General features: G+C 38.6%; 1 protein-coding gene across 2 annotated transcripts in view; it reads left to right on the forward strand.

The window, feature by feature from the left end:
- Window positions 1-12,722, forward strand: part of LOC122885791 (contactin-associated protein-like 5) — an 85,264-nt gene that overhangs the window by 29,330 nt on the left and 43,212 nt on the right. Inside the window, exons 5-9 of one of the 2 annotated variants that reach the window (XM_044217428.1) lie at window positions 2,169-2,372; window positions 2,974-3,158; window positions 4,884-5,027; window positions 8,385-8,652; window positions 8,949-9,017. In XM_044217428.1, the coding sequence (XP_044073363.1) occupies window positions 2,169-2,372; window positions 2,974-3,158; window positions 4,884-5,027; window positions 8,385-8,652; window positions 8,949-9,017 (870 nt within the window). The remainder of the gene's footprint in view (window positions 1-2,168; window positions 2,373-2,973; window positions 3,159-4,883; window positions 5,028-8,384; window positions 8,653-8,948; window positions 9,018-12,722) is intronic. The other variant, XM_044217429.1, reaches the window with a different exon arrangement.

Raw genomic sequence — 12,722 nt, forward strand, 5'->3', positions numbered from 1 at the left:
GTCCCACATAAAGGACACAGTAAAATGACAAAGGAGTAACTAATTGGGGCTATTCATAAAGTGCAACACATACCGGCTGGCTTCAAGTAGTGAAGCACACAACAGATGTGCCAGTCCTGGGAGCAAATGTGAAAACTGCTGCTTTTCTGGAGCATCAGCTTGTGAAGACGCATGCCAAGACACCGCTGGTGTGTGGGCTTAGATAGTAAACAATGTCTACAGATACATATTTTGCCTCTTTCCTGTAGTGCTATTTATCCATCTAAATAATCCACAGATTTGTGGTGAGCAGTTTCATGTAGGAACTATTTACAATCTAGATGGATAAATAGCACTACAGGTAAGAGGAGAAATTTGTATTTTTGATTTTGGGGTGAACTGTCCCTTTAATGCTTGGCTTTATGACTACCATTAATTATCTTAAGACAATTAAATAATTCAATTATTTTAATTCTCAAAATTACATAATTCAATTATTATTTGGGAATAACAGTCTTAAAAGATTAAATCATAAAAGAGTACATTAAAATAATTCCATACTTGTAATTGTAGTAAGATGCAAAAACCAACTGGCCCACTGTGAAAAAAATTCTGTTCAGACTCACAGTAACATTTATATCCTGAGCAATCCTCAATAAAATACATATAATGGGGTTTCACTGACACACCTCTCCCACGCATTGTGAAGCAGCACTAACTAGATGAGCCAGTGAATTAATGCACTGTGAAACACAGTCAGAATATCCCACACTGATCAGTTTTATGATGCCCAACCACCACACAATAGTGAAGTGTGTTACCGTTGAATAAGAAGGCATAAAACTAAAGCTGCCTCATATACCCCTTGTTCCTTTTTTTTTCATTTTTGGATTCATGTGTCTGCCTATGTATATAGACTACTGAAAATACCATATAAATTACAATATAACTGATGAATGACTTTAATTACACAAACTACTAATCAGGCAAGACAGACAGAGAAAGAGACACATGGAGGTTACATTGTTATGCAGCTCGTTCTGCTGCATTACAGACTGTAATCTATGCAGGAGTGTCTCTCTGAAGCAGGATTATATAGAGGTGACACTGAAAATGCCCCCATACTATTAACTGATCGCAGATATATTCTTCAGGACTCCCTGAAATCAATTGTATATGGATGAGGAAGGTGAAACAGGGAGAGTGTAATAGAGACTGAGATTCTCTCCATTTTGACCGCTGGTTTGGGTGCCATGAGCAAAGACATTTGTAAACAAACGCATCATCATGAGTACAGCTCTCTTTTCCTTTCTCACTCAGATTACTGTATAACAGCCAGGCTCCCAGCACTGCTGCGGTGTGACAACACAAAGCCAGACCACTTTCAAACAGTGATCAACAGAACTGCACGTCTGATAAACCTGTGCACTTATTTGGTATTGACTGTGGAAAGACTGTGTTGACTGTTACTGCTACTTAATTACATTTTTAATTTTTGATTCTTTGATACTGGTAATGCTGAATGGATTATTGTGGTGTGTTAAATTGATTTTGTTACATATTATTGCAGCCAGTGGCTATGTTATGCCTTAAATTAAATGGCTTATCACTAGGGGTGGGCAGATTGATCCCCAAAGTATGGATACTAACGATACTTAATCTTGTTTTGAGTATAGACACTAGCGTCAATAGGATCGATGCCCAAAAAATGAATCCATCTCATGTTAGATTACCTTCTGAACACATGAAATAGATGCACTCTTTGCCTCCTTAGTTCAGAGAAGTCACACAATAAACATTTATTTACCATTAGAAATTGTCTTGTGTTTTATCATGCATGTGATTCAGTAATTAACAGTTAAAAGTAAAATGAAATGGCTACGTTTGGCAAATTATTTGGAAGTAATTAAAATATTTCCTGAAGTAGCCAATTAATGACGCGTTCAGTTCATAAATCATGACACATTTGTTCAGTCAAGCCTTCCTTTAATGTTAAAGCGCCATATTTGCAGAATGGTCGTCTCATCCGATCCATCAGACTAAATTGTGAGAGCAATTTTCCAAAACGTGACACTATAGCAACTACATTTAATTCCAGTTTTTTACAAGCATGTAGAATTTTTATTAAATAATTAATTGAAATTTCAGTGTGCCATACTGATTTAAGAGTTATTCTGATTTTCTTTTAGAGTCATATGTGGCAGACTTTGACGGCAGAAGCTCATTGCTGTATCGGTTCAACCAGAAGTCCATGTCAACAGTGAAGGACGTGATCTCTCTGCGGTTCAAAAGCCATCAGGCCGAGGGTGTTTTACTGCATGGAGAGGGGCAGAGAGGAGATTACATCACCCTGGAGCTTCACAGGGGACGATTGGACCTCTACCTCAACTTGGGTGAACTATGCTTTCATTTGTCATTTGTACATCCTTGTACATCCCACCTCATTTCCACCCAGTAATGACAATAGTCTATTCACAGCATACCAAAGACCAAAGTTATGTCTTCAAATTGTTACATTTGTCAGACCAAAAGTAAAAAAAACAAACAAAGGATGTAGAGGTATAAGTATATTCAAGTCAGATTACTGTTTCCCAAGCTAAGCATTTGAATCACAACAATATGAGAGAGAGATAATAAGAAACTGGCAACATTTGAAAAGTTTAACCCAGCAAAATGTTTAACATTTTTAGATGATAAATGAATTAAACAATTCCTCGAGTATCAGAATGGTAATTGATTATCACTGTTGTTGACAGAGTAATTCATTGTCCAAATAACTATTTAAGCAGAACATATCTACCTTCACACCAATTTACCTGTTTCTATTCTAGTATATATCATATGAATGTATACATCAGTGAAGGGATAGGACATCGTTGTGTGTGTATGTGGGTTTTTGAGCTCAGCCTGTCTGCTCTCACACGTTTACAGGTTCACTGTGGAAGATGTAAAGCTACTCACTGTGTTCCTGCTGTTTTCTTTGTGTTGCTCCAGACGACAGCAGGCTGAGGTTCAGCAGCGGTCGCGTTGCCGTCACTGTGGGCAGTCTGCTGGATGACCAGCACTGGCACTCTGTTCATATAGAGCGCTTCAACAAGCAGGTTAACCTCACAGTGGACTCCCACACACAGCACTTCCAGACCAAAGGAGAAGGACACTCACTGGAGGTGGACTATGAGGTGAGTACATGGAATGATAAAACTACATCAATTGGAGGTGACATAGCAAGAACAGCTTTGTAAATGTGAGTGTATCACTTAGTGAATTTATCCAGCAAGGGCCAGACAACCCTATCATTAATAACACAGTGATGAGCAGTGGAGTTAGTAATGAGCTGTGGAGCACTATGGTAAACAGAGTCTAGTGTATGTTGGCCCTCAGGAGGGGGCATGTTTTGAAATGATGTCTCCGTAATGAATGATAGAAAAGAAAGAAACAGAAAAGTAGCAGACAAGTTATTTTTGTTGTCTCAAAGGATCGCATGCTGTGGAAACTTAGCCATTTTGCTTTAAGCCAAGAAAAATAGGAATCATTTGCAATTTGCATTATTGTTTTTTATTCCAGCTTCAATATTCTAAACATATTCAATTTTCTAAACATATTGAAACCATATTCTAACAAAAGAGATTACGAGATATGCCCTCTTCAGTAATTTAGTAATTAATGATCATTAATTGATCATTCACTAAAACCCTCCCCCTGGACAGCTATTGTCCAATCATAGTTTAGCAACTGCAAGGCAGGCCTGTCAAGCTTTGGATTTCTCCACATAAGTGGTGTGCATGGGGCTCTAAGAACAAAACTCTATTTATAAAAAGTTTAAAGGATGGCTTTTTTTAGCGTTTCCAAAACCAAAAAATTCAAGAGGATACCTTTAGCCTCAGTCTTTTAGCATTATATAATTTATGTAGCCATCAAGTGCATATTTAACACTGTTTTACAGGGTTCTCCTTTTAAATGAATCAGCCTGAGAGAGTGTTTTCCACCAACTCAGGGAGCTAAGGTTAATTAGCAAGCTAGCTAGAGCTGAAAAAATATTCTAGCTATGGTCAATTCCTAAAAATATCAACTTCAAAGATGCAGTTTGAATTTGCACAATTGCAGCCAATGTTTAAATACAACATACATACTTACTGGATGGACTACATGTGGACACCCGAGCATTACACCAACATGTGATTGACAATAATGTTATTCCAAACGGGCATTAATGTGCTCCTACAACAGCCTCCACTCTGCTGGGAAGGCTTTCAAAAAGATTTTGGAACCAAGCTGCAGGGATTTGCTCCCATTCAGCCACACAAGCATTAGTGAGGTCCAACACTGATGTTGGGCGATAAGGTCTGGCTCACAGTCAGAGTTCCAGTTCATCCCAAAGGTGTTTGATAGGGTGGAGGCCAAGGCTCTCTGCAGCCCAGCCAAGTTCTTCCATACTAAAATCAGAAAACAATTTCTTTAAGGACCACGCTTTGTCCATGCGGGCATTGTCATGTTAAAAAAGGAAAGGGGTTTCCCAAACTGCTGTAGCATTAAGATTTTCCTTTGTTGGAACTAAACGACATGCACCAAGCCATGAAAAACAGCCCTAGATTGGAAGTACACGTACTGTATCCATATAGTTGCTCTGCAGTGTATGTTTGGATCCAGTGAGTGAGTGTTGTTTTCTCACATGCTGAATCACTGGCTGACTAGTTGTTCATGCAGTAACTGGTGTGTGCATTTAAATATACATTTACAATGGTGATGGTTTAACATGCAGTAAAATACAGAACAGAATGTGACTTTCATTTTCTATATTTCTTTATGAAAATAGCATAAATGAATATGCATTTTGTACTTGTTTATATTGGATCAATTTCTGCATCTAGTGCTAAGGGGTCTATCTCTTTTTCCCTTCATCAAAGCTGAGTTTTGGAGGCATCCCACTGCCTGGTAAACCTGGCACCTTTTTGAGGAAGAACTTCCACGGTTGCATGGAAAACCTCTACTACAACGGAATCAATATCATAGACCTGGCAAAGAGACGCAAGCCACAGATACACAGCGTGGTGAGTTGCATAGTGTTTCATTCAGAGTCCCGACTTTTAGACAGTGCTGCATACCGCATGCACTTTTAGGGAGTCAGCTGCTTGTCCACCTGCAATCAATGCACATGCACTGTAAAATGCGTCAGATCTTCTTTTTGAAGATGTGTTCTGAAGAGCTTGAGTTGAATGAATAGAGCCAGACTGATACTGGATTTTTGAGGCAAATACAGATATCAATGCTTGAGATTTTTAAAATCTGATAATATGGCCCATATTCAGTTTTTTACATTAGCACTTAACTTAAAAGATGTCTTAAATTTGATGTTTTTTGCATTTCTGTATAATGATTTCTTTTTTCTTAACAAGCTAATATCTGCCAATCTATTGCTGATAAAGACCAGGTCAGGAAAAATCTTTACCTTCCCCTGTAGATCCAGGTTGCGTCTGTTCAAATGACTTCCTGGAGCTCAGTATAGTCCTTTGCTTCTCTTCCAAGAACAGATTTACTGCATTTAAAAAGTTCAGAGATGTGAGAAAGCACTTTTGCCATCTGATAGTGAAGTCTTATAGAGCAGAGCATCTCTATTAAGGATGGAAATTGATTCAGTGATATTTAGAGAGAGAAAAAGAAACAGAAGGAGCACATGTGTGGGCGAGCAAGAGAAAGTGGGAGAGCATACTGAGAGGAGAAAAGTAAAACTGTAACTTAGCTTAATTTGGTAATGCTATATTGCATACTAGAGTCTCTGCTAAGAGTGACAACCAGAGATTAACCTATGACGGGTTAATAATCATATATGTGTGTTGAATGTACATTCATATACGTCTCCTGTATGACAGCCGTATATAAGAGTTGTTGTTTCATTAACTCAAGAGGTCAACTCTCTTCGGGTAATGATTTATATATATAGGCTGTGATATAAATAAAGTGATTTAGAATTAAATAAAAAAGAAAACAGTATATGAATAAAAGAGCCATATATATGCAGGAAAATATCCAAATGCAGCTTGCGAGCTGTGAGTTAACTGTAAATGCCCTTTAGATTATTGCAAAATCTCTTCCTGGCTCAACTTTGTTCTACTATATAGATTTTACAATTCAGTCTGTAATATTGCATGTTTCATTTTCAATTCCAACATGTTTTGGTTAAACTAAATTGGTTGTGGTTAAACACTGGCCAAAGCTATAAAACAATAAGACACATGCAGTAAATTGTCCTTCACCACTCAGCGCAAAAAGATTAATTCTAACAAGCGTACCATGCTAGCGGCCCTGTGAGGCTGTACTTAGGCACAACGGTGCTTTGAGCTAAATGCTAGCATCAGCATGCTAACATGTGATAATGCTAACATGCTAATGTTTAGCATTAAACATTAAACATTAGCACTAAACACAAGGTACTGCTGAGGCTGATGGGAATGCTATTCATTTTGCAGGTATTTTGTCATAAACCACAGTATTGGACAACTTAAAAATTTGACCTGATGATGGCGCTAGTTGAAAAGTCAGGATCACCTAAGTTGTTACAATTTATCCAGGGGGGACATGAATGTTTGTACCAAATGTCCTGGCAATCCATCCAAAAGTTGTTGTGAAATGTTATTCAAAGCCACAAATGTCAGGCTCATGGTGATTCTAGAGGAAAAGTCAAGGGCTCTCCAAAGTCATTAGGATTCATCATCTTGGGACCCTGTAAGTCTCTACCAAATGTCCTGGCAATCCATTTCTGTCTGGACTAAAATGGTGGACCGACCGACCAACAGACATGCATTGCCATTCCCAGAGCCATGCCGCTAGTGGAGTTAAAATTGATGTTTTATATTATTTCTCATTGCTGTGAGGTTTCACATTTTTCTCTCAGCTGATTTGTGACGATATTTGACCAGTCAGATTTAAGGCAGCATTCTGGTCAGACGTTGGAAAAAACACACAGAATAACGTGAAAACAATCATGACATCCATTATGATCCTAACTACTATAGGAGAGAATAACGTGAAAACAATCATGACATCCATTTGTGATCCTAACTAACATATCATTAAGTCCAAGTGTGTGAATGGATACATCTGTAGAGTCAACCTCCCACACAAATCAGAGTGGTCGCCCAAAGATCCACATGCCACATCTCATCTGAGACACCCTCTGCCTTTAAAGTGTGATTGCTGCATTAAAAGGTCTTTACTGACAACAGAAGCAGAGAGGTGGAGACAGACTGTCATGATGGAAGCTGTAATGGAATTTCAATGGGACTATCTCCCTGAGGTTGATAGGAAAGAATCACATTGAGAGTCAAAGAGCTGTGATTGCTCTGTGCTGCCCTGCAGGCACCGGGACTGATAGGACTCTGACCTTAGCAGACATGACCAGTCTGTGTTTAAATGTACCTAACACAACCTCTGCACTGCACAGAATTAAACTGAACTGTAAACTTAATGTTTTATTATCTTGGCTGCTCTACCATATTGGTTTGGAGCAAATACACAGATGGATTTATTTGGATGGATGTTAATTTAGACAGCCTCTGAACGACATGGACTTCATCTTTATTGCAGGGAACATCTGTCTTTAATTCACAAAGAAGTAATAAATGACAAGAAATGGAAATATTCAAATTATTATCCATATGACATTCTTACAGGAATAGTTCAACATTTTGGGAAATATGCTTATTCACTTTCTTGTCAAGAGTTATATGAGAAGATTGATACCACTCTCGTATCTGGACAGTAAATGTGAAGCTACAGCCAGCAGCCAGTTATCTTAGCTTAGCATAAAGACTGGAAACAGGGGGTAACCGCTAGCCTTGCTCTGTCCAAGTTAAAATCAGCTTAAAGCTCACTAACACATTATATGTTTAGAGGTGCTGGTAGGCTGATTTTGTTACCTTGAGACTGAGCCAGGCTAGCTGTTTCCCCCTGTTTCCAGTCTTTATGCTAAGCTAAGCAAATCATCCCCTGGATAATATGAAATGGAGAGGTATCGATCTTCTCATCTAACTCTCAGCAAGACACATTTAAGCATACTTCCCAAAATGTCAAACTATCCCTTTAATCATGATGGGTTTTTTTTACTGAAATTGTTTAAATTTCCTTCCCATGCACTACATTGTATCATTATTATGAATTTATATTTTCATCTAAGTAGAACAAGTTGCTGCTGATGATAAATTGACAACTGATTAAAGGTTACATTTAATTATTTTGGTTGGGGTTAGGGCTTTGCTCGTGGTTCTTTAACCACCTGTTCCATTTTTGTGCATATCACCATGACATTCATTTCCAGACATGTCACAATGAATTTCCCATGAGACCAACTTACCTCAACAAGTAGCTGAAGAGACGTTTAAATCTGTGTCCGTGGGTTTGTCGTCCTCCAGGGCAATGTGACCTTCTCATGTTCCCAGCCCCAGCTGGTGGCCTGCACCTTTCTGAGCTCCAGCAGCAGCTTCCTGACACTTCCATCAGCAGCATCTGCCACAGGGGGTTTCTCTGTTCGCTTCCAGTTCAGGACGTGGAATCTGGACGGGCTGCTGCTCGCTGTGCAGCTGAACCCGGAGACCCAGAGACTGGAGCTGCAGATCAGCAACAGCCGGCTGCACCTGACCCTCCACAGCTCAGGACGACCGAAATCAGAGGTCTCTGCTGGTGAGTCCACAAGCCATGCATACAAAAAACACACATGAAAGACATTTTGTGCATATACTGTAAGTGGATTTGATCATCTCCACAGATCAGTTCACTTTTAAACTACACAAGCTCTTAAATTACATTCTGTGTACATCTTCAAAATTACATTTGAAATATTAAAGGGTGTACTTTATGTAGTAGGATGAAACTAGTACGTTTTTTGGCTTAAAGGTGGCGTCCCTGTGGCGTTTCTGACCTTTCTGACACGATACACAGTCCTACTAATCGTGTCACACTATTCCACTGATCTACAGATGGTGGTAACACGCCAAGATATGCTGCAATGTGCCAGCAAAGGCAGGGAAGAAGAAGACCGCAAGCAAGTAAACATGGATTTAAACAATGCTGAATTTGAAATACTTAAAAAGCTTTGTAAATGTTTTAGGAGGAAGGAAATGCATTCAATTGTTTGTTTACAAGAAAACTCCACAGGGGACCTTTAACTGAACCACTGACTTTATCTTCTGTATTAATTAAAAAACTTTGGTGAATCTGGTGAAGGAACCACACCTCAAATACATCTGGGCTGTAATGTAATCTTAATGCTAAATTTAAGACCTATAACCTTAAACTTGACCTTAGAGATGAGTGCGTTGGGTCATATTTTTCATCTTACTTTGACACACACATCCACACGATCATGCTGACCCCAAAATGCCCCGTTTGTGATATGGACTACACCAACTCCACCTGACTGCTTGTTTGTGTGCTTCCCTCTACTAAGACAAAGTAGAAAGAAAGACAGAGCTTGAGCAAGTAATTTCATCCGACTTACTTTTATCACCTTTGTACTCAATAAACTTGGAATTACTTGGTGAAAAATATCATTCAATCATCTGTATTGGATTGCTTAGCAAAGATAATACAGATAACCATGATTGTTTGGGGAAGCCAGACTTTCAGCAGATGGTGGGCTGCAGGGAAATATAGATGGAGAAGACAACCACAGCAGGAACAATATTCCCTTTTATATAGTTTACCTCAAGCTGCATTAAATTACCTATCTGCACTTGGGACTATCAGCCTTAGAGCTGCAGCACATGAGGAGCATGACCTGGAGTGCTCTTGTTGTTTACAATAACAATGTGTAAGTAAAACTTTCACTGCAAATTAATTTAGCAGAGTAAAGAGAGTCTGAGAGAGAGAGAGAGTCTGATATTAGTTTGATATGAGCTGACTTCTCAGAAATTTGGGGTATTTATCTATTATTTACCCACTTGTTTTCTTTAGGATTCCTAGTTTTTTCTTCCTGGGTGGATCTTTGGAGGTCACAGCTGAAATTATTATTGAGCAAGAACTCCGATAGGATCTTGCTTACAAATTGAGGGGGCTCATCTAGCTACTCAGCACAGAGACCGGTAACATTTTAAACGTACGAGAGATAATCCCTGGGATCTAGTCTGTAAATGTGTGTAAATTGCAGATTTGCTGCATCAAACACAGACATGGGGGGTAAATTCCTTAGTTTCATTCGGAAGTAATATTAGTCCAGTGTGAAAAGGGTGCATGATACTAGGAGATCCAAGCAGAGAAAAACTGGACTCACTGCTGATGAATCTTTATCGTTCCTGTGGTGCTTGAAGATCGGCTGGGTCAGTGCGCATGAGCGTGTTGTGAAGGGTTAGGGTTATTTTAAGTTAAAAAAAAGTTACCTGTTGCTGCCATTTGGAGCCTCAATACTGTGTGACATTATCTTCAGCTGCAAAATCATCAGAATTATTAATAACATGAAATTGTTGCTCCAGTAGAGAAAATTCATGCATTTCTATATGTATTCCAAGCTCTGTTAACACCCAGGAAAGAGGGAAGATATGAACTTCAAACTGTGGATTTTAATTAAAAGTAAGTCAAGTTCATAGATTTACAGAATATTCTCACCGTTCCCACCACTTTCCTCCCAACAGTATCACATACCTCATAGCAATGTCAAATGTTGCGCAGCAGAGATGTCTCAGTGCGATCATTAAGCTGAGCTGCAGGGCTCACCAAAGTTGTTGCAAATCATTTAACTTTTTGAAATTTAACCTTATGTTGTTCTCACTTTTCAGTTTATTAGAAATGTCACTTCATTCTTTAAAACTGTTTCTTTTTCAGTTTGACAAGTAGACAGTAGAATCGCTTAAGGAGAAATGCAATTGGCCCTGCTTGATAAAGTGCTACTTGAGCTAAGTGCTCAAGAGCGTTAATGTGGAAATATTGATCTGTATCTTCTTCTGTTCAGCCCAGAAATGATCTGCACCAACAGTATGGGCTTGATTTTCACACAAGCAAAGCTTTTGTTTCATTCACCTCACTCTGCATCTACTGCCAGTTGGGGTTGTCAAGGACTTGAGGCAGCTGCCACTGCAGCCTGGTACAGTAATGACATGAAACTGTCATATGAAACTGTGTATTTCCTGGAGGCAGCGGTGGGGCTCAGAGATGTCGTCTCAGAAAGAGGAAACATAGGCAAATGTTTTATTTTTATTAACAGTTGAGCAACAGTAATGCAGATCACTGATGTGATACAAAAAGTATTAGAGCTGTGTCTTAGATAATACTTTGACACTTCAAGCTTGGTCAGCAGCAGGGCAGCATGGAGATGATGTATATATATATATATATATATATATATATATATATATATATATATATATATATATGAGCTGAAAAGGGGGAAGGGAAACTTCCACTGATGCTCGACAGCAGTCCCTCATGGCTACACTGCTTATTCCATGAAACAGTCAATGGAGTGGAGAAAAAACACCCATGGCTCACAGTCTTCTGGGATAAAAGGTTTTTCTGTAAACGACAGGCATCATTGCATGGATTGTGAGTGAAATTCTCAAGTTTTCCCCAAGAGCCTGGATGGATCTGATTTTAGACTAACTAAAATAACTCCCAGTGTGCACTCTGCATGACCGTCTTGTCCCCTCTGAGCTCCCAAGCTACAGCACAGCTCAATCTGGATGCTAATTAAGTCTGGGACCAACACAGTCAAAATGGAGGTGTGGCTCAGTAATTTCCATTCACAGCTGTGATTGGGGCATTGTCCTCTTGAAAGCTACAGCTCTGTGAGATGAGCCGTCACTGTCAATTTAAAAGCAATGGTTTGTGGATCAAGCTGAGTTGCCTTATTACTCATCTTTTACGGTTGACAGATTTTTTAAAGATTGAATGGGTTTAAACTGATTTTTAGTTGGATTTTTAGGTATTAAAATTTGGGGTTAAGCAAACAGTAAAAAGTGTGTAAAAAGCAAACATCAGGTTTTGGCTATTTTAACAGAAGGTCCCCTCCCTCCCCCCAATGGCACTCGAAGGGAAAATGTATGATTTATAATTTATAATAAGAATATTTGAGCCAGTTTTATGCCTTTTTGATGGTGATTATATGTGAGAGGTTAATGGTTAAAAGTGATTTGGTTCGTGCACATTTATGGCACCAGGTAAGAATGCGTGTCATGGCTAAAAAATGCAAACACACAGTGCACTTACTATATCCTACACCTAATGGACATTTATCCAAAAATATCTTCCACACCAGTCTAGTTGTTGGCTGTAATCAGTGGTGGAGGAGGTATTCAGATCCTTTACTTTTATAAAAAAGTAAAAGTCCTGCATTCCATTGTTTTCTTGAATAAAAGAAAATAAAGAAGTATTATCTTGAAAATGTACCAAACGTATCAAAAGTGCAAGCAAAATAGCTTATCACAGTGCTATTTTATATTATATTATCAGATTATTATTACTGAGAGATAAACATGTAAGCAGCATTGTAATGTTACAGCTGGTCAAGGTGGAGCTAATTTTAAATATTTTATATACTACATATTTGATATGCTCATAGGCTTCCAAAATCTTAATCTATGAAGTAACTAATAACTATAGCTCTCAAAAAAACTGCAGTGAAGAAAAAAGTACAAGAATTCCCTCTGCAATGTACAGTGTAGAAGTATAAAATACAGTACAGTACTTGGTACTGGTAGTAATGCACGTACGGTATTTGTTGACAATAATTAATGAACACAAAGAAGCTGATTTTACAGCTT

Source organism: Siniperca chuatsi, linkage group LG12 (genome assembly GCF_020085105.1).
Source record: "Siniperca chuatsi isolate FFG_IHB_CAS linkage group LG12, ASM2008510v1, whole genome shotgun sequence".
NCBI classification, from domain to species: Eukaryota; Metazoa; Chordata; class Actinopteri; order Centrarchiformes; family Sinipercidae; genus Siniperca; species Siniperca chuatsi.